The sequence below is a fragment of the Acinonyx jubatus genome, chromosome A2 (genome assembly GCF_027475565.1).
Source record: "Acinonyx jubatus isolate Ajub_Pintada_27869175 chromosome A2, VMU_Ajub_asm_v1.0, whole genome shotgun sequence".
In the NCBI taxonomy this organism is placed as follows: Eukaryota; Metazoa; Chordata; class Mammalia; order Carnivora; family Felidae; genus Acinonyx; species Acinonyx jubatus.
The window spans coordinates 117703605-117729951 of NC_069383.1; the positions used below are offsets into that span (position 1 = coordinate 117703605).

The window sequence follows — 26347 nt, forward strand, 5'->3', positions numbered from 1 at the left end:
GAAACAGAAATCTCATCTAAATTTAAAACCTGTTAGAATCATCATTAATCTCAGAACCTCATGAACTCTATAGTATTTGTATGACAACTCAGGCTTAGATCATAAATAATCCTACTACTGCCTGCATTATATAGCCATATCTTTCTGCATTCACTGACTTTCCCTTCCATCAATATATATTGGTTTACTTTGTGACTTTATGGCTGCATCAAAAGCTCACCAAGGGGGATCAATGACAGTGAGACAGACTATGGAAAAAAGCACTAGGATACTTTGTTAAAATGGCACAGCAGTTGAAAAATGTGCAAGAATATGAATTTCCCCAGTAAATTTTTCTTCAAAAAGTAATAAAAGATAACAGGGATATTTGTGTCTTAATACAGTCACAGCTTGAAATTGGAAGTATCCAAAATTACACTGGCAGAGTACCATAACACAAATGTTTATGATGTATCAGTGGATAAACACATTGCAGTGTTTTGTACAATGGAATATTACATAGCAATAAAAAGAATAAGCAGTGTTATATGCAACAATAGGGTTCCATTTCTAAAACATTATATTGAGCAAAGAAATCAGACACACACAAACATAAACACAGTATGATTCCATTCTTACATGTATGATTCTATGGAGTTCAGAGGCAAAATTGATCTACTTTGAGATTAAAAAAATAATCTACTTATACAAAGTGAAAGAAAAGACAGCATTAATCCTTTTGAGGATGGGAAAATTAGTGACAGGAAATGGAACCAAGAGAATTCATCTGGGATGATAAATATATTCTACGTCTTTAAAAAGAAATTAATGTTTATTTTTGAGAGAGAGAGAGAGAGGGAGACATGGAATCTGAAGCAGGCTCCAGGCTCTGAGCTGTTAGCACAGAGCCCAATGTGGGGCTTGAACTCACAAGCTGTGAGAGCATGACCTGAGCCAAAGTCAGATGCTCATCCAATTGAACCACCCAGGTGCTGCAAAATACATTCTATGTCTTGATTTGTGGTGGTCACTTTGCTGTATACATTGGTAAAAAGTCACTCAATGGTGCATTTAAGATTTAAATATTCAACCCTATGGAAATTGTACTCCCATAAAATATTTTAAAGTAAAATAAAAAAAAAACACAGCAAAGCAATATAATATAAATCAGGTTTAGAACAGAAAATGCATGTAAAGAACAATGAGAAAGCAAGAATAGTCAGTTTTTTCATTAGCCATAATAAGTGAAAGAAGCTTGTTGGGTTTTGTGTAACATTGACTAGTAGCTTCAGTCAGGCTGGAACTAAATACCTTCAAATAGCCAGTCAGATGTGGACCCTTTTGCTACACCATGGACATTCTTGGTTCTCTAGGATACATTTTGGTGTCCGTAACAAATCTAAGAAAGATCATTCTGAGCTCTATGTTGACATCAGATCCTGGGACAAACATCTCAAAGCTTCAGATTGATCCATTTTGCTGCAGGTCTTTGAGAAAGCATGTCCAGGATGTTGTTTGTGATTGGGTCCCTTCCAGTCTCTACATCACTCATTCAAACCCCTTCAAGCTCTTCGGTTTGTTCTAACATGTTGAAATACTAGTTGCTACTTCAGCTCCCTTATAAATTCTGCTGTCACTAAACAGAAGCCCTCTACCTCTTATTTACTAGGTTAACTATTATTTGTTCTTTAAATATTACTTCTTTTGACACCTACACTTGTCGGTTAATACCCTCTACCTACTGGTGTTCACACAGACCCTGGGATTATCCCTATGAGCTCAATTCATCCTCTGCCATTAAGACAGTCAGATATCTTTTTTCTGATTCTTCAAATACACCATGAGCATATTAAAGGGATGGTACCATACTTCTTATCCCTAGAAAAAAAAAACAAGTTTCTATTTAAAGTTAGAAGAAGGTTATTTTAACTTGAAAATTCCAATTAACCTAATAGCACACACCTAATGTCATACATACTGAGCCTGAAAAATCCCTTATCTGATTTAGCGGGGTCTTTTTTCTTTTTCTCCAAATGAAGAGAGATTAACAAACATCTAATTTTTGTTAAGAACATTAAAGAATCCCCTTCAACCTCTCAATTTTTGTAAATGATTTTTCTGCTTTCCATCCATTTGGCTAACTTGATGACCCTTTAAATTCTTACTACTGCTTTGCTTTCATAGTCAGCTCGGCATTTAATAGTTTCGAGTGTTTCTGTTCACACTCAATCCAAACTAATGGCACTTTTTAACTCCACTAGGTGCATCTCTTCACAGCCTTTAGTGGAGTCTGTAGGCTCCTGCAATGACCCCACTGGTGGCAAAAAAGCGAATCCTTTCTCTGGGTCATTATTTAACCATCTTCTTCTAGGCAATGCAACAAGTCAACGCTCTCCTAAATGGTGAACACAGACAGAAAGTGTTTCCTTTGCCTTCTGTTAAGGAAATAAATAGCTATTGTTCTGGAAAGAGAAGAAAAGTTGGTTTTGGACAGCTCAATTTAAAAGATAGAGATTTTCAAAGTGTTAGGATATCTGTGATTTTTCCCTCTCCTTACACAACATATACATTTCTTTCCTTCCTTGAACTTCCAATTTCAGATCACCCTTTTCCCAGATTCCCTTTCTTGCTTGCCTTCTTCAACATCTCCTCCCATAATTTCATTGTTTTCTGATGGTATTTCAAGATGGGTATTTTCAAAAATGCCTTTGGCCTATTTTACAATCTACAACTGTTCTAAAACTTTACTACACTTGTGATTTTTATCTCTTTATTGTCTTCCCTGGGTGCTCCCTCACAGCAGGACAGCTCCCTCACAGCTAGTTCTGTCTACATTACACACACTCACACACACTCAGACACACACTCACAACTTTTTTTTTTTTTTGCAGTATATAACTAGGGCTGTAGCACTTCTCACTAATTATTTTTGTATCTGCCAAAAATACAAGTGTATGAAATAAATGCCTACTAGTAAACTCATCATGGTGTTAAGATAGTAAATACCTGCCTTGGGAAGTTCCTCTAAGGTTTTTGCTCTATCTATATGTTATAACATGGCCTCAGATATAAAAATAGCTTCACATTCTAGAGGTAGGATTATTACATGTCTTAAACTTTTATGTCCTTTCCATTTATAATGGCATGTCCTTTGAAGATATTCCAAATATCTAGGTGACCACACCCTCCTTCCTTTAGGTCTGTGGTAATAAATCTGGGGAGAGGTTGCTGGAGATTCTATGGGATGGTATTCATTAACAACAGACACACTGCTATAATACCATCCTAAACTAAAAATACCACTCAAAGGTAACAATTTGTCAGAATTCACCAATGAACTCCATTTTGTCAAACTGAATGGTTAAGCCTGACTGAAGACTAGTATTTTGATGAAGCTGATGACATTCCTGTATTCTGAAATACTGTCTTGATTTGAAATATTGTCTTGTTTCCAAAAAACCATGGTCATGTTATTCTTTCCCAAACTCACTAGTCAATCTAATTTCTCCTTTTCCCTGACTTTTCATGTTAAAATATTCTAGCAATCACTATTTTTATAATTTCTTATTATTCTCTAAAATGTTTCTTTAAATGCCATCTATACTGTAATTAATCCAGAAAATTAAGGGGTTTCCAGAAATCTCTCTTAAATTCCAGGTTCCTATAATGAATTGCTTATTTCATATTTTTACTTGGATGTCTAAGTATTTCTAATCCAGCACATCCAAAATGGATCTTGTTTGTTTCCCTAAAACCTGCTCTACTGACAATTTCCCCTATCTTAGCTGATGACAATTCCATCTCTTGCATTTGTTGTGTAAGTAAAGAACTCTGCAATCACTCTTAGAGATTCATCTCTTTTTCTGTCCAAAATCTTATTGACTTTGTTTTCAAATAATATTTTAAATTGGAACACTTATTACCTTCAATGCTACCACCCTGGTTCACCCTACTATTATCTCTCACTTAGTCTACTGTAATAGCATCACAACCAGTCTTTTAGACTTTATCCTTATTTCTCTATATTCTATATTCAACCCAACAGTATTATCTTTTTAATATGGAGGACGTATCATCCTATTCCTGTGCTCAAATCCTGCAAAGGTCTTCTACTTTATTCATAATAAATGGCAAAATCTTTACAATGGCCTGCTAGGCCCTATATTATCTGACCATCCCATTACCTCTTGACTTCATCTTCTTCTTCCTCACTCTGTTCCAGCCTCATCAAATTCCTTTTTCTCACATACACCAGGCATGCTCCTCCCCCAGAGCAACTACATTGTTTTCTATAGGAAGTTGTAAACTCTTGTCCCTCCAAAGAAATACCAAAAATAATCAGAAACTATCAAGACCAACTTTGTCAGAACTCTGGAAGACACTGAAAGGTTTACAGCAACCAAGTGAACGCAAAATCAAGAAAAAAAGACAACTTTACAATGTTAGGAAAGCTTTGTGGCTTTTTTATTTGCTTTTTTCTCATCCACTCCCTATCTCAATGGCAGTCTGGACAGCCTGAAGGCCACAGCCTGCATTCCTGGAGTGAGACCCTTGTACTTGGTTCTGGGAAGAAAGCAGAGCAGACCTTATTAGAAAAGTGTTGTGTTTCTTTATTCTAACCTTTCTGGGGGGTACCTGAAGGATTAAAACAACTTAATAGTCTCTGTTTTGCCTAACTTGGAAATCATTAAGTGTGGGAATGAGGTAAATAGTGTTCCTAATCATTATAAAGTGAATGAAAAGCCCACAGGCATCTAGAGCTAAAAATTATAATTGAAGCATACAATAGACAGCCTAAACCCTAGGAGAAAAATCTGAAAAGAGAATTTCTTTGGTAAATTAAAACATTCACAAGTGCCTGTGTGCCCTGGGAATTTAGAAAACCACAAAAACAAACAAATGAAACAAAACACAAAACAAAACAAAACAAAAGAGAGGGCAGGATGGGTGCCCTGGAAATACCTGAGACCTTAATCTCTCATCTTTGGCTAATCTCTAGGCTCAACATACAGGAGGAAAAGGTTAAGGCACAGGCATCTGGGTGGCTCAGTCAGTTGAGCACCCAACTTTGACTCAGGTCATAATCTCATGGTCTGTGGGTTTAAGCCCTATGTTGAGCTCTGTGTTTACAGCTCAGAGCCTGGAGCCGGCTTCAGACTCTGTGTCTCCCTCTATGTCTGCCACTCCCCTGCTTGGGCTCTCTTTGTCTCTCTGCTCCTCATCTGCTTATGCTTTCTCTCAAGAATAAATAAATAAATAAACAAGAAAGAAAGAAAGAAAGAAAGAAAGAAAGAAAGAAAGAAAGAAAATGTTAAGGCAGAATTATACATGGCTTGGTTAAGCCTTGAAGTATTTCCCCAGAACAGAGCCAACCCACAAGACTGGGTGGTATGTTTTAATTGGATCCTGTCAAAATTTATTTGGTGAGTTCATAACCAGTACCTCACAGATGCCCTTATTTGAAAATAAGACCATTACAGATATAATTAGTTAAGATGAGGTCTTTAGGGTAAACCATAGTCCAATATTACCACTGTCCTTATACAAAAGGAAAAGTGGGACAGGGAGACAGACAGGGAAAACATGTGAAAAATAAAAGCAAGCCTAGGAATGCTGGCTTTCTCAGCAAATTATCAGAAACTACAAAAGGAGCATGAAACAGATTTTCTTTCATACCTCTGAAAAGAAACAACCCTGCCAAAACCATGCTCTTGGACTTCTAGCCTCTAGAACTGTGAGACAATAAATTGCTCCAGCTTAAGCCATCTATTTTGCAGGGCTTTTCTATGAGAGCCCAAACAAACTAATTTACCATGAAAGGCATTTTTTTTGTTTGTTTGTTTGTTTTATCCCCTGGCATTCAAAGAACTCTGCGAAAACACTAGCTGAATACAAGGTAATAGAGCAGGCACTTTACTGACCACACATGACAAGGAATACAGTCTTCATGTTTGGAAAATTCATGAAGCAAACCAACAGCTGCAGCCTTCCATAATGAATAATATCAAACCATAGAAAAGATTTAGAATCTGATGATCAGAGTTATCACATTATAATATTCAAATTTTCAGTTCTCAACAACAACAACAAAATCACAAAGTTACAAATAAATAGTAAATTATAGACCATTCAAAGAAAAAAAGGACAGAAACTATGCTTTAGGAAGCCTAGACATTTTTAACTTACTAGAAAAGGATTTTAAGTCAATTGTCTTAAATATACTCAAAGAGCTAAGGAAACCATGGACAAAGAACTAAACAAAACCAGGAGAATGATGAATGGACAAAATGAGAATATCAATGAAGAGATAGAATCTATATAATTTATTTCCTGCTAATATTTTTTATTTACCTATTTATTATGTCTGTTAATTATTATCTGTTCCCCTCTGTGAGTGCATAATCTCCACAAGGGCAAGGATCTTTCTTTTCTGGCTACCAGTACCTAACTAATACCTTCAATATAGTAGACAGTCAAGATTTGTTAACATTAACTGACAATAAGTGGTCTCTTCTACATCCTACTACAGTTATGTAATATAAAGAAACATTAGTGATGATGCTATAAAATAAAAAGTAATTTGGGAGCGGGTAAAGAAAAAGAGAGGTACATTTATAAAGTGACAGTTCCTATAAGTGATAACTCAGGGAGGAAATTTGGTAGTAACACAGTTGGATGAACAGTCTATAACCCTGAGAATACATTACAATCAGTTCTCAGTTGGGCAAAGATCACATAACAGTCATTATTTATTTAAAGAAATAATCTCCATAGTGTAGAAAGTGATAATCCAGTGAAATCCTTAGTAATATTATTGGTATAATATTTCCCTGACCCCAAAACATGTTTATTAATATACTTTCACATTCTGCTTTTTCCAATCAAAATTAAAATTAGGTTGTCAACATTTACACATTTATAATTTCAAAATGGAAGTGTATTTCTTTGCAATAATAAATCCTTCCCCCTTGTTTTACAATTTTGTTGCCTGTATGAAACACAAGCTGTACTGATTTCACAAGTCTAAGAGCATTCTCTAGTTTACATTTTTCCTTCATGGGTAATTCTGGCATTGGATATTTTCATATAACTTATAATTCTTATACAAAGTCTTATGAAATGACTTCACTTAATAATAATACTTAAGATAACATTACTTAGGGTGATACATATAGGCATATACAATGAAAGCAACAAGCATTCTTGACTATCTGAACTTTTACTCTACAGTGATATGACTTATCTTACAGACTACATATATTTTAAATTTTTTTCAACGTTTATTTATTTTTGGGACAGAGAGAGACAGAGCATGAACGGGCGAGGGGCAGAGAGGGAGACACAGAATCGGAAACAGGCTCCAGGCTCTGAGCCGTCAGCCCAGAGCCCGTCGCGGGGCTCGAACTCACGGACCGCGAGATCGTGACCTGGCTGAAGTCGGACGCTTAACCGACTGTGCCACCCAGGCGCCCCCATACTACATATATTTTAAAAGATATTATATTTACAAAAAAAACCCTACAGCTAACATACTTAATGCTGAAAAACTCAAAATTTCCCCACAATGATAAGGTACAAAGCAAGGGTTGTCCCCCACACTACTCATTTTCAACACCCTACTAGAATTCCTTGGTGATTCAATTATGCTAGAAAAGGAAATAAAAGTTATATAAATAGTGAAGAAAAATATAAAAGTGTCCTCTTTCACAGATAACATGATCATCTATGTAGAAAATCAAATGAATCAACAACCACCATAACAAAAACCTCCTGGAACTCGTAAACATTTATAAGAAAGTTGCAGAATAAAAGGTTAATATATAGAAATCAATTGCTTCCCTCTATAACAAAAATATAAAAGTGAAATTTGAAATTAAAACACAATAACATTTATATTAGCACCTCAAAAATAACTAGGTATAAATCTATAAAATAGGTATGAGATCTGTATGAATAAAACTATAAAACTCTGATAAATGAAATCAGAGAACCACAATAATGGAGAGATATTCCACATTCATAGATAGGAAGATTTAATATTGTCAAGATGCCAGTTCTTTCCAATGCGATCTATAGATATGCAATCCCAATATAATGCATTCCCAATAAAAATCCCAGCAAGTTATTTTATGGATATTGACGAACTGATTCTACAATTGATATGGGGAGGCAAAAGGCCTAGAATACCTGGCACAATATGGAAGGAGAAGAAAAAACCTGGAAGAGTGACTCTACCCAACTTCAAGACTTACTATAAAGCTATAGTAATTGAGACAATATGGTATCTGTGAAATAATAGACAAAAAATCATGAATAGAATACAGAGCCCAGAAATAGTCTGTCATAAATATAATCTTTGACAAAGGAGCAAAGCAAGACAATGGAGCAAATATAGCCTCATCAACAAATGGTTCAATTGGACATCTACGTGCAAAATATCACATCTAGATACAAACTAACACCCTTGACAAAAACTAACTCAAAATGGATCAAAGACCCAAATGTAAAACACAAAACTTTGAAACTCTTAGAAGAGATCATAGGAAAAATTCTAGACGCCCTTAGGTATGGTGATGCCTTTTAAGATACAACATGAAAGTAACAATCCATGAAAGAAACAACTGATAAACGGGACTTCATTAAAATGAAAAACCTCTGCTCTAGCAAAGAAAATATCTAGAGAAATGGAAGACAAACCACCGAGTAGAAGAAAATATTGGCAAAATATGAATCTGATACAAAGTTCTTACCAAAAATATATAAGGAACACTTAAAACTCATCAATAAAAAAAACAAAGAACCTGATTTAAAAAATGGCCAAAGACCTTAACAGACACCTCACCAAATAAAATATACGGACATAAATATGTGCACAAAAAGATGCTCCATATCATATATCACCAGGGAAATTGAAATTAAAACAACAGTGGGATAGCACTATTAGAATAGCCAAACTCTTGAACACTGACAACACTAAATTCTGGGAGGGACAAAGAACAGCAGGAACACTCATTCATTGCTGGAGGGAATATAAAATGGTATAGCCACTTTGTGAGACAATTCCACAGTTTCTTCAAAACAACATAGTCTTACCATACGTTCCAACAATTAAGCTTCTTAGTATTTACTCAAAGCAGTTGGAAACATGTCCACAAAAATCCTGCACATGGATGTTTATAGCAGCTTTATTCATAACTGCCAAACCTTAGAAGCAATCAAGATGTTCTTCAGTAGTTGAATGGATACATAAACTGTGGTACATCCAGACAATAAAATATTAGTCATCACTAGAAAGAAATGAGTTGCCAAGGCATGAAAATACATGGATGAACCTTAAATACATATTACTAAGTTAAATAATCCAATCTAAAAATCTACTTAGTATTATTATTCCAGTGATAAAACATTCTAGAAAAGGAAAATCTATGGGGATAATAAAAGATCTGTGGTTGCTTGTGTGTGGGGGGGGGATTAATAGGCAGAACACAAAGGGTACTAAGGGCAGTGAAAATACTCTGTATGATATTATTATGATAAATATATATCATTATACATTTTTCCAAACCCACAGCATATACAACACCAAGGGTGAAGCCTAAGGTAAATGATTTACTTTGGGTGGTTATTTTAGGTCAAGGTAGGTTTATCACTGGAAAAAAAACATGCCACTTTGCTGAGTGATAGCGATAATAGGGTAGACTACACATATGTTGGGGAAAGAGTAAGTGGGAAATATCTGTACCTGCCTCTTGGTTTTGCTGTAAACCTAAAACTGCTCTAAAAACATAATGTGTTTTTAAAAAGCATCATTTTATAAAATCTATTTATTCAACAAATATTTATGACCGTCATTTCCTTTACAGGCCTTTTGCAAATGCTGGGTCTACAGAAGTGAATAAGACAGATGCATGATTAAGATTACCTTAGGCTGCATGTAACAAAATATCTAGCTTAACAGTGGCTTAAAGATAAAGGGTAATTGTTCTCACATGAAAAGAAATCCTGAGGTAAATAATTCCAGGATTGTTTCAACAATTTAAGTCATTATGGACCCAGGTTTTCCATCTGTCTCCTAGCTTTCCTCAGTTGTCATTCACTTCTCTCATTAAGGGGACTGCCATCATTACAAGTATCCTGTCCTCACAAAATACCATGACAAACACAAGAAAAAGGGAAGGCAGGGATTTTTCTCCTTGTGAGAGGGATGGGCACATACTCTGCTTTGCCTGGGACAATTGCAATTTATCCCCTCTTTTATTTCTAATTTGTCCTGGATTTGGATAATAAATAAGTTAGATAGTTGCTATAGTAGCATGCATTTTTTTTTCGAGAGAGGAAAATATTTCTGAGAGCCTCCTTCAGAAAATGTTTTCACCTGCTCATCCCATAAATGCAGGGAGACGTGGGTAAGTGAACAGTTGGCATTTTAAACCTTCACAGAATGAGGAGGCTTCCACCCTTCTGGCCAAAAAGAAGGGTGAAAGAATGACTGTTGTTTCAAGAGTTAAGAGCATAGGCCATAAATTACAAATCTGCATTCTCGGAGGTAACTGGAATTTTCTCAAACCTCACAGACTGCAGGAATAAATGGAGTCACATTATCTAGGCCCTCACAAGCCCCACTGACACTTTCCTATGTGGTTCATGCACATTATCTTCAAGGGTATCACATACATTCTCACAAACAAGTCTGTCAAATATCTTACTATTTCCTAGGAGTCACTGTTTTCCTTTGGATATCTTCTGGGTTCAGTGGAACTTCCAGAGCTCTGCCAAGCATCATGTTTTCCAGTAACACCAGGATCCCCTGCTTTGCATTGCTGCCAAGGCAGTGCACATGGTGTCAAAGCTATTCAGAGGTCTGGGGCAAAGTAGCAGAGAATGCTATTCTCTCCATATGTTGGACTCCTGTTAGGACATTCCAAGGTATTACTATGAGTGTCCCAATGGCTGACAAAGTTTTTAGGAAAATAGAACTTGAGATGGATACGAATTAGTTTCAGCAATATTCAGCAGAATTTCCCTTGAGGAGAGAACTTGTTTTGACTTGCTTTGGCCAAAGAAGTTAAGGTTGCAATAAAGCGCATCCCTTCAAAATAAAGGCATTTAAGAATAGTTTGTGAATGTGCCACTCTTTCTTTTTGGCAACGCAGCACAGAATGTATTGATATGGATATGCCATAAGATAGAAACAGCCTAGAAGGCTAAGCAAATACATGGAGGCCAACTACCCTGCAATGTCTCCTAGAGTCAGAGAGTACTTCACATGGGTGAGTACTATTTGTTGTTGTGTTAGTTACTGAGAATTGGTCACCACAGTGTAGCTTAGTCTATCCAACTGAGACTTTTTTTTTTTTTTTTTGTAGAGTCTGACTGTTCCCTATGGAAATCATGTGTGAATTCAATGGGTTCTGGCCTGGGAAGAATAACTTGGTCTCTTTCTTTTGACAACTAAGACTTTCTTACTGGATCAGACTAATTTTGTCATTCTTCCTTTAGAAGGGATTCTCTCTCACAGGTCTGCTCAATTCTGAAACAATTAGATTTTGGGAGAGTGATCTGATAGTTCATCAGTATTTCTCAGGAATATCTGAAGCCATCACTTAGACTTCATCAACATTCTGCGATATATAACTTAGAATAACTGATTATATGTGAAGATGCTTCATGAACAGAATAGCCACTGCATGGCTGAGATAATGGGATTAGGAATAAGGCTCAGATGACAAGGGAAGGAAAACATCATAGGGTTGATGAGACTAATGGTCTCATAAGACAAGAATATATAGATTTCACAAGAAAGGGATAAAGAAGGGGAGAATAATTAAAAAGGGACATCCATGTGAGGTAAATAGCACTTGGAAAGGATGTAACTCAGAGAAGATACAAGATTTAACAAAAGGCCTGGCAGAAGACTGTCCTAATATGCAATCATATTTGTTAAGTCATTTGAGTTGTAAGTTACAGAAGCCCCTTCTGACGGATCTTATACAAGTAACAGGAGTCTATAGTTGGTAAACATGCGAAGTCCTGATCCAGACATGGGGAGCCAGGGGTGTGATATGAACTCCACGCCTTATCTCTGAGTCAAGGTTTTGAATCAGTGTCACCTGAGTCACATGAGCTGACAGTAAGTAGAGTGTGGGGCTCTGCAGGTGAAAATGTGGGGGCTGTAACAAGTGGAGAGAATGGATGCAGGGTAGGCAGAAATAACAGATAATCACTCTCACAATGAAGGACCCTTTGGGGATGATAGAGTTGAAAATTTTCACCTACAGGTGAAAAACTTAAGTCCTAGGAAAGGGAAAGCCCAAATGTAAATATATTGGAAACTTTATAATTAAATAATAGTTAAATATTATTGAGACCCAAGGTAGGTCAATTAATAAAACATTTATATCTTGGCAAAGAATCATTAAAAATACATAAATATATCAAATATTTTGACTCAAAATCCATCCATACACACACACACACACACACACACACACACACACACACACTCACTTGCCAATCTTCTGGTGTATGATCATGAAAATTTTTTCCAAATATACATCACCCATTTGGCCTCCCTGTTATAATCTTGAAAAAAAATCAACTATAATAAAATTCAGTTTTGTGGTCTTTAAAGTGAAATAAAAACTTGAAGGTAGTTGACCAGTAGTTAAGTGCAGTATGTTTCTAGTGTTTATGATTTCCTTTAAAAATTTCCACCAAATTTAGCCCACAACTAACAGTTACAAACTTATCAAATCTTTCCAAGGAACTCAAATGTATCTTCTTTGAAACAGCATCTCTCATTCTCTTTTACTCTCTCTGCACTCACTTCATTGGTTTATATGATTTTCATTACATGAAATAATTATGGTAATACATATTACTGCAGTAAATACATTTAGAATCAAAAATAGCTATTCCTGAGAGCTAAAAATTAAACTGGTGGGACATACTAGGGATCCGATTATTAACGGGGAGTGTTCAGGGTACTGGGGACATCAGACAGCATATCATGCAAACAGAATGGATACATTCTTTTTGGTTTACATATTCACTGGTTAGGAAATTATTGGTGGTCAGTTAAGCGAAGCCCATTAAGAAAGCATGGATCCTCTGGGAAGCCATCTGGCCCAAGACTCTTGTATCTTGGGAGATTTCTGATTACTGATTCAATTTCTTTGCTGATAATGAATCTGTTCAAATTTTCTCTTTCTGTTTCAGTTTTGGTAGTTTGACACACACACACACACACAAGAATATTACTCAGCCATCAAAAAAGAATAAAATCTTGCCATTTGCTATGATGTGGATGCAGCTACAATGTATTGTGCTAAGTGAGATAAGTCAATCAGAGAAAGACAAATACTATATTAATTCACTCATATGTATAATTTAAGAAACAAAACAGATGAACATATGGGAAGGGGGAAACAGAAGGGAGGGAAACAAACAACAAGAGACTCTTAACAGTAGAGAACAAATAGAGGGTTGATGGAGTGAAGTGGGTGGGAGATGGGCTAAATGTGTGATGGATGTTAAGAAGGGCATTGTTGTGATGAGCACTGGGTGTTGTATGTAAGTGACGAATCACTCAATTCTCCTTCTGAAGCCAATATTGGGCTGTATGTTAACTAAAAATTTCAATAAATAAAAAAACAAGAAAAAAAGAAAAATCTTCCTAAAAAAAATAAAGTAAAGAAAAAAGAAATTGTCTATCCTATGAGACAGGAAAAGGCATGGCCCCAAACCTGGGACTTTATACACATAAAGTGAATTGTTCTCAGCTCTCCTTAGTTACTTTCAATTGAGATTTCTCTGTTTACATTTCTTACCACTTGCTCAAGGCCAACAATGTCTAATTTAAACAACACAAGATAAAAAATGAGATGGTGTTTTTCTTCACATACCTATTCTTGTCACACCCGTGATCTGCTCACCATCTCTCTCTGTCTGTTCTATGAGTAGAAACAGTACAGTTCAGAAAGGAAGTGCCCATGGAGTGTCTAAGACAAACAGCCTTACCTGTGCCTTCCTACTTTCTGAGGAGTCAGAGCTGAGGCTTCCCTTGTGTATTTGGAACATTCCAGCAAGTCACCTAATTAATCCACAGGGCCAGTGCTGCCCAGATAGTCTCTCCAAACTTGAAAAAAAGGCAAGACATACAAAGAATGCAAGAGGTGCAAGATGGATAATCTCAAGGAAGCCATGAGTGGTAGGCACTGCCCTTAAGGTTCAGATTCTAGTTGTAAGTGCCACAGGTGAGCCTGGTGTGTTTGGTGCTTTCAGGAAAGGGGGCATGTAGCACATTTTAGACTTGGGAGCAATGAGTTTGCTTTTGCAGGGTAGACTAACTCTGAGAAAAGCAGGAAGTCTTTTGAAAATACTAATGATTTGATCTGTCTTGAAGAAAAAGTTATTTTCCAGAGAAGTAAGAAATAGGGAAATGGGAAACTTTGGTGGATTTTAAGCACTGAAAGAATCTGTTATGGATATGAGCCAGGAATCTAGAGTAGGCTACAGAGGCTTGAGCCACTGACCTGCAGCCACATTCTCCCAATCTTTGTTTGGACCGAAGAAAAAGTTATTTTCCAGAGAAGTAAGAAATAGAGAAATGGGAAACTTTGGTGGATTTTAAGCACTGAAAAAATCTGTTATGGATATGAGCCAGGAATCTAGAGTAGGCTACAGAGGCTTGAGCCACTGACCTGCACCCACATTCTCCCAATCTTTGTTTGGACCTGTATTGTGTCCTGGTCTCTCTTCCTCCTTCGTATCTCCATAATTTGCAAGCTGGTTTTTAGGGGGAAAATGTAAAATTATTCTAATATGATATTTTCTTGTTTATACTTTTTTTTAATCACCTGTCACTTCTAAATTAAGTAGGCAACTAATGAGAGCAAGGACCTGGTCTAGACTGTCATTTGCTATATCTCACTGTTTAGGTTGGTGCCTGATACCCTGTTAGAGTTTACCAGTATTTATAAAAGATTCAATAAACCAATTGTCATGACACTGAACATGCAAAACTCTCATTGCTCTCTTATTAAACCAGTTATAGCTCTAAAAGGCATATGCATTGCTCAGAAATAGCACTGTGGTTTAAGGCAATGTTTTCTTTCTTGTCATTTTCTGCCATTCACCTACAAAACCTTGTGATATGTGTGGAACATTCTAGGTAATCAAGGAAGGCTAAAGTAGGACACATCTAAATTGGAGCCAGAAATATTTTAGTTTAGCTCTTCATAGCTTTGATCTCCAGTTTTAGGAAAAATAAAGAATTCATTTCAGTCTTGAATTTAAAAAGCATGAAATAACCAACTTTTTATGCCAGGTCCAGAGCATTTTTTGTCTCTCCTACATAGATTGCAGATTTAATTCAGGAACCAAGCTGTTCCACAGACACATTTGAAAACATCACCAATAGTCAGAGCCATTATAGTTAGCTTTGAAAATCCACCCTTCATTACACTAGCTCCCTAATGTTAATGATTATAGCAGAGATGAAAAGATACTGGTCCACAATCCCTGTTGACTATAATTAGAGGCTGTCTTGGACAGCCTATTCTCAGAGAAGCAGAGCACTTTGTAGGGCAAAGAGTTGAAAGCAACATGGACATTTTTTGCTCTGAGGACTTGTTGGGGGCTGGAAAGGATGACAGAAAATCCTAGTTAATGGGGCAACAGAAAAGAGGAAAATGCCAGAGATCCCTTGGCTCATCAGACAATTCAGAGACACTGAAAATTACAGAAGTGTTTTGGCTCAGGAGCTGGAGGAGAGCTGCCAAGTTGTGGAGACGTTCTCCAGATATCCTGTGAGTGTTGGGCAGCGATCAGGGCCATGGCCGACCTTTCCCGGGCACAATTCCTATCAACATCAAATTGAAAGGGGGAAGAACAACACACTTGGCTAGCAAACACAGAAGCCCTTTCTTCTATAAATGGAGAATAAATACAGATAGAAGATAAAAGAAGATGAGCACTACTCTCACAGAGGCCATGTGCTTGCTAGCAATTTTGCCTAAAGCAATTTATTGTTAATTATTCATGCAGATAGAGAAAAGACCAGCCAAAAATTCAGATCTTTGCTGAACATGTTCAAAATATAAATCTAAAGAAAAGAAACATGTTGATTATTGATTGCCTTTTTCCTGTTTGCATTTGTACATACAACATTACAAAACACAAAGATACAGGGATATAGGAGTATTATAAATATTTGGAGGATGTTCCACGACAGTAGAAATCAATATGGGATATTTATCAAAAAGAAAAAAGAAACATTAGACAGGAGAGGACAACTTATTTGCTGATACAGAACATTCTCCATTTTATTAGTTTCATTTGGGATATTTCATAGCTTGCTTTACAAACCTTAGTGCAAGCAAATGCATTTCTTTTTGCACTTCTTTAGGAGTGTGTCACTATAAATGCACAGTGACAATCTTGATGTCTCATCTTCTAAGTGAGCAACTCTAGTCTGTTCTTTGTAGCAATGCACATAGACAATATGGCTAGACATAAGCCACACACACCAGCCAAAAAGAGAGAGAGAGAGAGGGAGAGAGAGAAAATCCTCATTTTTATCTGGTTAGGAGCAGAGAGTTTTGTATAAAGAGTTGCTGCCCTACCGTGTTCCAATTTTAACAATATCTCTCTCTCAATTCATTGTTTGGAACAACCCCTCCCCAAAAGAGAGATATAGATATAAATGGCATAGATATAGATATAGACATTGATATAGATACAAATGTAGATATAAATATGTTTTTTCAGATCTAGGATGTTGTTTTGTGTTTGATTTAAGAGCTTTGCGTATCACCCCTCTCCCCACCCAAAAAAAGAGAACTTTGTGTATCCCTAAACACACAGCGGGACATTTTTTTTCAAGAATTTATAAAAACTTCAAGATACTTAATAATTTCCCTAAATATCATGAAACTGGAGCTAGTAACCATGGAGTATAGGCATCCATGTCTTGCGGCATCTACAGCCAAGGAAGAAAGGACCTCACTCATTCCTTACTTGCTTTCATTCTCACCTGACTCTTACACTTCACTTCTCCATAACATCACCTGAGTGAACATTCTAACCACCTTTGATCACATTCTACTTTCCAGACACTGCCCAGACTTTCAGAATAAAGAACACTTTCCTTAGCATAATTTCAAGACCCTTCATAATCCAACTCTGGCCCGTTTCCCTGCCATATTTTATGGCAGGATGTCAGGTGGTCTGTGATTCCTCCACCCATCTCAGCATCCAAACACTTAAAAATCTGTTTGAGTATCTTCCATATGCAGGCCAAGGGGTACTGGTGCTGGGGACACAATGCAGGGCATACATAACAGATATGTTTCTAGACAGAGACAAGTAAAGAGATGCTACAATGGTAGGGGTCATGAAGGATGCCACAGAAGCAACAGAAAGGGTGTCTAACCCAAACCTGGCTGAGGTGGAATGGTCACATGTAGCTTCCAAGGAAAATTAATGTCTGAGCAAAGTCCTAAAGGACAGAATTAGGAGTTAATTAGGCCAATAGTGCAGTGACTGGAACTCTAGGAGAGAAAAGAGTTGTCCCAATGCCCTGTAAGTGGGAACATTTTTAAAGAACCATAAGGATTTCAGGATTTCAGGGTTGTGCTGTAGAATGAATTATTTACTGTTATCCCAGCATGCCCTGCTCCTTCACTCTTCTGTTTCTGTCCCTGGGTTGGGGGTGGATGGTGTTCTTCTCCTCACCTGCCTGATACATTTCAAGTCATGACTTTAGCTCCTCTCAGGAGTATCCCCAACTGCAACACCACCACTCAGAGAAACTTCCACAGTATCTCCTTTGTACCCTGTGGTATCGATTCCATATTGCATTTACAGTGTTTCTCATGTTACTCAGTCAATGGCTATTTTTGACACCTTCTCTCAGCTCTGTATGCCTTGAAAGTAAGGATTTTGTCCTCATCTTGTTTTTCAACTCTCAGAACAGAGCAAGACATATGGTGGATACTCAAAATTTTTAGTGAAAAGGAGTGGAGATAGTTAAAATGTTATCTTTTATTTTTGCAACCCATCTGCAAATGCATTGGTCTGTGTTGTAAGATAAGCAATCTTCTCAGGACACGTACTGGGGAATGAAATGAATTCAAAGCCTCCCAATGAACACATGGGTGACTCATGGGATCTTTATCTCCCCCAGATAACACAGAAAGGCAACAGTGACTGAACCACAACCTGGCTTGTTTAAAAAGGTCTCCATAGACCATGCAGGCTTCTGGGGAGAATAATTAATTATACTGGAGTGGAGACAGAATAGAAAGAAATGCAAATATTTGATCCCTTTTTGAGTGAGAGGATAGAGGCTTTTTTAACGTGCAAAGCAAGCATGTTTTAGGGAATCTTTGGAGACACAGTCCACCAGAAAAGAAACACCAGCAGGATACCAGTGGAGGAGTTCCTTTTCTTCACAGTATCTTCTTTTCAAAATAACTTTTCTTTTCAAATTAAAGGAAAACATAAATTGTAATCAGCAACTTCTGTTAGATCAGAAGGATACCAATAAACACCCTCTCCTCATTCTTCCTCTTGAAGACTCTTTGTAGCAGCAAGGAAGGCAAAGGAAAAGAAAGAGGCAATGATTTAGGAAGGCAAGAGAAAGAGAGTGAGAAAAAAAGAGACCCATGAAGGCAAGGTGATGTTGGTGCCTGAGAGAGGTGGTATGCAGTGAGATCCTGGGGGCTGGAAGACACTCCACGAAGTAACAAAGAAAAGAATCCCCAGAGTTATTCTGCTGTTGAAGTAATGGATACATTGCAAAGGGAAAATATTCTTTCAGAAAAATGCAGTTCAGTTATGTACACTTGGATTGTGTTATTATTTCACTTATTAATGGTGATGCTCTTCTCTCAGAAAGCTCTGGTGCCACAATAAAAAAAAATAAGAATTTTGATATTATAAAAACACATGATCTCTTCAAAAGAGGACTATCAATGAAAAGAACAGACGAGATATATGGCCTAATGTGCACTTCATGGCTACAAGTTTGAAATTACACTGCATACATTATGTAAAAATACCAAATCCTCAAAGAGACGCCTGAATGAGCCATCCTGCATGGCACAAACCAGTCTCTTAGCATATTTTACAATGGTTAAAACCCATACCTTCGACTGTTGCTCGCTTGGGCTGAATGGTGATGGCTCCTTCTGCAATATCTTCATGCTGGTGCAGTGGGTTTATTTTGGAACCCCAGCTGTCTGATCCCACCCAAAGAAAATGGCCTACTTGGTCAGCTCTTTTGGCTGCTGCAAGGATCTGCCTGTGAAAAAACAGAAAAAATTATATTAATGATAAGGAACAGCTGCTGAATGCATATATATCAATTAGGAATCAAGCAGAAGGAAAGCAAGCTACCAGTTCTCAAAAAGTAAGTAATCAATGGCAAAAAAGAAGTACGTCAAAGGATTTATATCCCTGCATATATAAAGAAATTTTATAAATCACTAAGAAAAATGATCATAACAGCTTGAAGAAAATAGGAAAGAAACAGTAAAAGAGAAATGACAAAAGGAGAAATATAAATAACCCGTAAGCTGGAGATACATATTCATATACATTAGAAAGGAGGGAAATGTAAAATAAGGTAAGATATCACACTTGCTTTTCATGTTGACCAAAAGATTTGTTTTGTTTTGTGAATCTGGGCATGGGGCTGGAGAAATGAGAGTTTGCATTCACTGCTGGTGGTCTATATAATTTCTGGAAAGCACCATGTCAATCTAAATTAAGGGTCTTAAATTATTCATTGAAATGAACAAGCATGCCATACTTGAAAATTTTACAGCCCAGTTTTATAAATAAAAACACTATATAAATGGGGCACTTGAGTGGCTCAGTCAGTTAAATGTCTCAGCTCAGGTCATGGTCTCGCCGTTCCTGAGTCCAAGCCCCGTGTCGGGCTCTGTGTTGAAAGCTCAGAGCCTGAGTCTGTTTCGGATTCTTTGTCTCCCTCTCTCTCTCTGCCCCTCCCCTGCTTGTGCTGTGTCTCTGTATCTCTCTCAAAAATAAACATTTAAAATTTATATAGATATAGATATAGATAGAGATAGATATAGATATAGATATCAAGGGCAACAAGGCAAATAAAACAAAATGAAAAGTAATCAATCATGGTACAGTTATAATATATTTTTGGAAGAAAGAAGAGGTGGATAAGGTGATTGCATTTGTAGAACAGAGGAAGCTACAACTAAGAGTCCTCTGGTGGGTCATACCACAGGAGAAATGGTTTGTTTGTTTCTCAAGACTTGGAGGTACTTTGTCACATAGGTATATGGCCAAATTCTTTTTCTTCTTGGCAGAAAATGGAATGGTAATTTTCTATTAAAACTATAAGGAATAGGTTCTGATATTGTAAACATCCAAATACCAGAAAGTTGTGAATGAGAAATGTTGAATTAAACCTGTTAATTATAAGTTAAATTTATCACTAAGTATTAAAATGGTAAGACTCTCTGGGAAATTTACACTTCTGCCTACAGAATGCTGAAAACTAAGAGAGTGTCTCCCCTGGGAGAAAACAGCTTTTCTCAAAAAATCTGGACCACCCTAGAAGAATAATTCTATACACTGCCATAGAGAGACCCTCTAATGGAATGGCAACTTGGATGTCTAACCAGACCACTGAGAGCCCTTTTAGGTGATATGCACTGTCCATGTATCAAGAACTCTTTGGTCTTTCTCTCAAATGGGAACTTCCAGAAATCACCTGTAATTGCAGAAAATCTCCAATGTAAACTAGAAACCAAATAAGTTAACACAAAAAGGAAACTGATGTATAGTGGGGCAGAGAAACATATAGAAAAGAACAAAAACAAATATATTTAAATAAGAATTATCATATCTTCTGTAATCAAGAACGAGATAACATAGAAAATAGAAACAAACAATGGGAAATAGCTCTTCATTATTAAAATATGAAATATGTTAGAAGAGAAAAAAAAAGAGTGAAGAAAATTATCCAGAAAGCAAAACAACAACAAAAAGGTAGAACACATTTCAGAAAATATAAGAGTCTTAAAGAATGAATCTAGGGACACATATATTCAGCTAATAAAACTTCCAGAACAAATATACAGAGACAACAGAGTGAATTTTGTAACAATATATTTTTAATGAAGAAGAGACCAAGAAATTGATAATATGAATTTCCAAATTTAAAAGATTCACTCAGCAAAATAATGGGGAAAAATCAAGCATGTCACACAATTTAAGATTTCTGGGGAAAAAATTAAAATATCCTAAAAGCTTCCAAAAGAAGATCAGGACACAGGGAGAAAAATAAGAAGCAGAATATCACCAACCCCTTAATACCAAAAACAATCAAACAAACAAAAACCAAGCAAACAAAAGATGATGGATAGTGGAGCAATGCCTTCCAAATTCTGAGAAAAAAAAATTATAATCTGGAATTCTAATATTTAACACACAAAGAATCCCAGTACTAACAGAATTAGCATATGTGTCCTCTAGAACTTACAGACTTTTCCATCCAAAATTAGAACCTCAAACTCCTTGCAAGTTACAAGTCCTACAACTCATTAGCCACCATAGCTATTGGCTGAAAATCATTTATGTGCCAGGTATCATGTAATTAAAAATAAGTCTGAAGCCACCTGGATGGCTTGGACAGTTGAGAATCCAACTTTAGCTCAGATCACGATCTTGGGGTTCATGAGTTTGAGCCCCACATCGAGCTTACTGCTGTCAAGACTGTCAGCGCTGAGCCCACTTCAGAGCCTGCTTCAGATCCTCTGTCCCCCTGTCTCTGCCTCTCCCCAGCTTGCATGCTCTTAAAAATAAACACTTAAACAAACAAACAAACAAACAAACATGAAGCTATGCCTAACTGTTCCAACTACTAAGTAAATATGGAGAATGAGAACATTTTTTTAGGCATGCAACACAAAATGTTTTCCTTGAATTTAGCCTTTACTAGAAAGTTTTGAAGAGCATGCTACAGCAAAATGAGGAAAGAAACCATAAACATAAATGAGTGACAGGGAAAAATTTCTTACCATGATATAGATTGGTCCAGAATAAAACAGGAAGATGGATATTTGAGAAGGTAAGTGTCCAGGAAAAAAAAATGGAACTCATGGATTATCTTTCACATGAATATATGGAAACAGATGTGAGACATAGGACATTAGTAAGAAAAAGCAAGTAAAAAATCATCATATGAATGCTTTGAAAAACTAAACCTTTTGCCCAAAAAAATCATATCATAGAAAAAAGATCTGATGCTGTGGTATATAATATTTATATAATCATAATAAAGCACGTACTCGTTTCTGTTAAATGAAAACCTTATAGGATAACGTTGAGAGAATAGGGAGGGTACAAGTGAGCCAAATTCTACCTAACATAAGAGGAATTAATAGATAATATTTAAACTTAATAATTCCAAAATTGTGTTATTGGCACATTATGCAGATAAGACAGGAAGAAATAGCTGAAAGAATTAAAATAACTGCTCAAAAAGAGCTTAACCAGAGAGTCTGAAGGGACTGGACACTGCTGTTTGTATCAAAGTGTTTCACTTATATTTTAATTTTTATAGGTGTTTTTCATTTTAATAAAAATAAACACAATCAATCATTTGTACTCTTGACCTAGAGATACTATTTCTACTAATCTATGCAAAGGAAATGTCAAAAACGCTGTCAAAAATGTATGTTCGTTACTGCAGACAACCTAAAGGTAGAGCAATAGGGGACTGTCTAAACAAACAAGAGTGCATCCAAAGGATGGATTAAAAAGTAATTAAGAATATGCTTCGTTAGAAAAAAAAGTGAATATACTTAGCTTTCCACAAGCACTTGTTAAAAAAGAAAAATCAATGAATAAAAACTGCAATAGGTTATTCAAGTCGTATATAATAAAAGCTGGCTAAACTTTGCCAGTGTATGTATACATATACATAGTTAGAAGTACAGGGTCATCTGAGAGCACAGAAAAATAAGGATACTGCTAAAAACATATTGTTAACCTAACAGTCCACTGAGAAGGTGTTGCTGAGATTGAAGACAGTGCAAATGCAAAGGTGGGCAGAAGCCAAGTAAAACAAGGAAGAAAAGACAAAACTAAAAAAATGCAAAAAGTAGATGTTCACTTTAATGTAAATGTAAAAACTGTGAGCTTATTTATTAAGAAAACTAAGAGTAAACTACTTAAAAATACTTACGGTTAAGTGAAATGTGAATTACAAACAGTGGAAGATAAAAAGTGAGAAATTCTTTTGGGGAAAATCTGTATGTTTGGGAAAAAGTGATGGTAAACATTAAACCAGAATTTTATTCTATCTCTGATTATTGGGATTTCACATTTTATAGAGATTATTTAAAATCATTGCTTGTGATTAGTTTCTCTAACCTTAATCTTTTCTAGATAATCAGGGCAAAGTAAACTTAAAGATTCCTTTTAATAAAGAGCAACAACAACAAAAAACTTTACCATGTTTTTCACTGGATGTACAATAGTTATGTATTACTTTTATAATCAGAAAAAAAAGTGTTTCAGTAAAAGGATCCACTATTGTCTAAAATTCAAATTATCAGTGGCCTTGACTTACTGAGCATTTGTCTTAGCTTTAAAATCTAGATATTACTATCTTCTCACTGCTATTCTCTAACAAAGTGTTTGAAGTTAATGTTCTAAGAAATCTCAAAATTTCCCATTTACAGTGTAAATCTTCTGAAAAAAGAAATAACATAATATTGTGAGTTAACAGTACTCTTCAGACATTACTATATTTGAGATCATGTTTTAGAAGAAACATAAATGCACTTAAATTTTATTACTGCGTTCAAGAACTATTTCTGCTATCACTGCTATGGATCACAGTATACAATAATATTCAGCACACAAACCCCATAACAAAAAGAACAAGCATAATTATTGAGTGGATTGTATGCATTTTTACAGCCCAAATTAAAACCACACATTATCTACAAGTCAAGAGTATTATGATGAATTAGTCACCAAAGCTATTTGCAGTAATTTTTGCATGACATATACCATGTATTTAGAAATAAACACAAAGCCACACCTTCTCAATACTTTGAAAATGTGTAAAATGATGTATGAAAAATATTTATGAGACAATTAAGAAGGAGATCAATAGAGATGAGAGAAATAAGCAAAAACAAAACAAAAGAGTAATATTATGAAAACAAAATCTTTCAAGTAACTACCACACAAAGTGTAGAAGAAAATGGCCTAGGAGCAACATATTAGAATTTTGTAAGAAGAGAAGTAATACATTTAAGGGATGGCCAGAAATAGTTTCGTGGAGAAGGGCATATTTGAGACAGACTTTAAAAATGGACAATTTCAACAGGTAGAGAAGGAGAGAAACAAAAAACACCATCAAAGGAAGGAAGGAAGGAAGGAAGGAAGGAAGGAAGGAAGGAAGGAAGGAAGAAACAGACAAAAAAAAAACAAAACACCATGGGGAGAAGCCATTAGAACTGCTAGAGGACCAGAGCCATGTATTTTGGGTATAGAAGTGGATGAGTGGGGATGAGGTCTAAATGTTAAATTAGGACCACATTTTAAAGCATTGTGAAGTTCACATAGAGAAGCTTATCTTTAAATTAATAAAGAGTGTGCATTAGCATAGTGAGTTCACTCATTCATTTATTTGGTACCATTTCTTGAGCATTTACTATCTACCAAACACCATGTGAGGGACTAAAGTACAGAAGGAAGTCCAAAGAGGTATCACCTCTGCCTCTACAGTGCTTACAGACTAGTGGAGAAGATGGACACTAAACAAATGATCAAGCGATTCAAAATAACATTAGTGACATAAACTATGAAGAATTTGCGAAAGGTGCATCATTCAGAGACATCTTCCCTCAGAAAGCCACACTAGAGATGGCACTGGAATGAGAAAATGAGGAAGGAAAAAAAAAAACCATTCTAGGCAGGTAGAAGGGAACACACCAAGACCAGGGAGTGAGGAAACACAAAACATGGAGGAGCAGGGAATGAAATAAGACTAGAAAGGTGGGACGAGGCTGGATAAACAGAAAAAGAGCTTAAAAGGATTTTCCTTTTATTGATGGGAGAACTGAGGCCTCAGAAATTGGGAAGCAGGATGGGGGTGAGTGACAGTGGGGAGACTTCCCAAGGTGACACAGTTGCACAGGTGCTCATTAGTTGCAAAATACCTCAGGGATCTCAATTTCAGGTTTACTATGCTTGGCATTTAATAATCCTGACACCCTAGGTCAGAGTTTAATACTGGGAAAGTGATAGATGGATTCAGAAACAACATTTAGGGTGTGTGTGGAGGGGAGAGGCACAAAATCGGAAGGCTGACAATGATGACAGTGCAGTAATCCAAGCAGGATGCAGTAATGTGCTGAGCCCTTAAACCTCACTCTGAATAAAAGATACTCACCTTCAAATTAAATGGTGTATTTTGAATTCTAAGACAGAGACTAAATAATTCCATCCAGTTCTTTCACACCAGTGGAGATATACACCAGCACAATCTCTTTGGAAAACAACATTCATATTGGAATACATCTTTGTCCTGGAAACTTCTTTTCTAGGCATTTATGTTGAAAACACTTATAAGATAGGGGTGCCTGAGTGGCTCAGTCAGTTAAGCATCCGACTTCGGCTCAGGTCATGATCTCGTGGTTCATGTGTTCGAGCCCCACGTCAGGCTCTGTGCTGACAGCTCAGAGCCTGGAGCCTGCTTCATGGATTCTGTGTCTTTCTCTCTGCCCCTCCCCCACTTGTACTCTGTCTCTCTCTCTCTCTGTCTCTCAAAAATAAAATATTAAAAAAAACTTATAAGATAAATACATAATATAACTGCATTTATATATTTGTGTTATATTACCACATATCTATCTATTGCATAAAATGCATATATTAATAATCTGTATTTGCATATTTATATTTGCATGCACAGATGTGGAAAAGGAAGTTTATTGCAGCATTATTTATAATTACAAAAGTCTGCAAATGTCAATCAATAAGGCAGCATTTAAACAAATTATAGTATGGGTATAAGATGAAATTCTGCACAGCTATTAGAAAGACTGGATAGACAGGTACTTATATTCATAGACATCCATGATAAAATAGTGAGGAAAAGCTAGCAGGGAATACAACAAGATGTACACATAGTATGCCACCGTCATATAAAAATATAGACTATCTCTAGAAGAGTATACAAGAAACTGGTCACTAGCCACTGCAGCTGAAAAAGAGAACCTGTTAGCTGGGGGGAGGCGGTAGGATGAATGGAACTTTTTTATAAACCTAGATTTTTAAAATATTTTTAAGCAAGTGTAATTAC

General features: G+C 36.3%; 1 protein-coding gene across 5 annotated transcripts in view; it reads right to left on the reverse strand.

Annotated features, from left to right (window-relative positions):
• Positions 1-26347, reverse strand: part of GRM7 (glutamate metabotropic receptor 7) — an 855283-nt gene that overhangs the window by 395993 nt on the left and 432943 nt on the right. For all 5 annotated transcript variants that reach the window (XR_008297019.1, XM_027042528.2, XM_027042527.2 and 2 more), the window contains exon 4: positions 19131-19285. Coding sequence is in view for 4 of the 5 variants with exons in the window: in XM_027042528.2 (XP_026898329.1) it covers positions 19131-19285 (155 nt within the window). In the remaining variant the exon portion in view is untranslated. The remainder of the gene's footprint in view (positions 1-19130; positions 19286-26347) is intronic.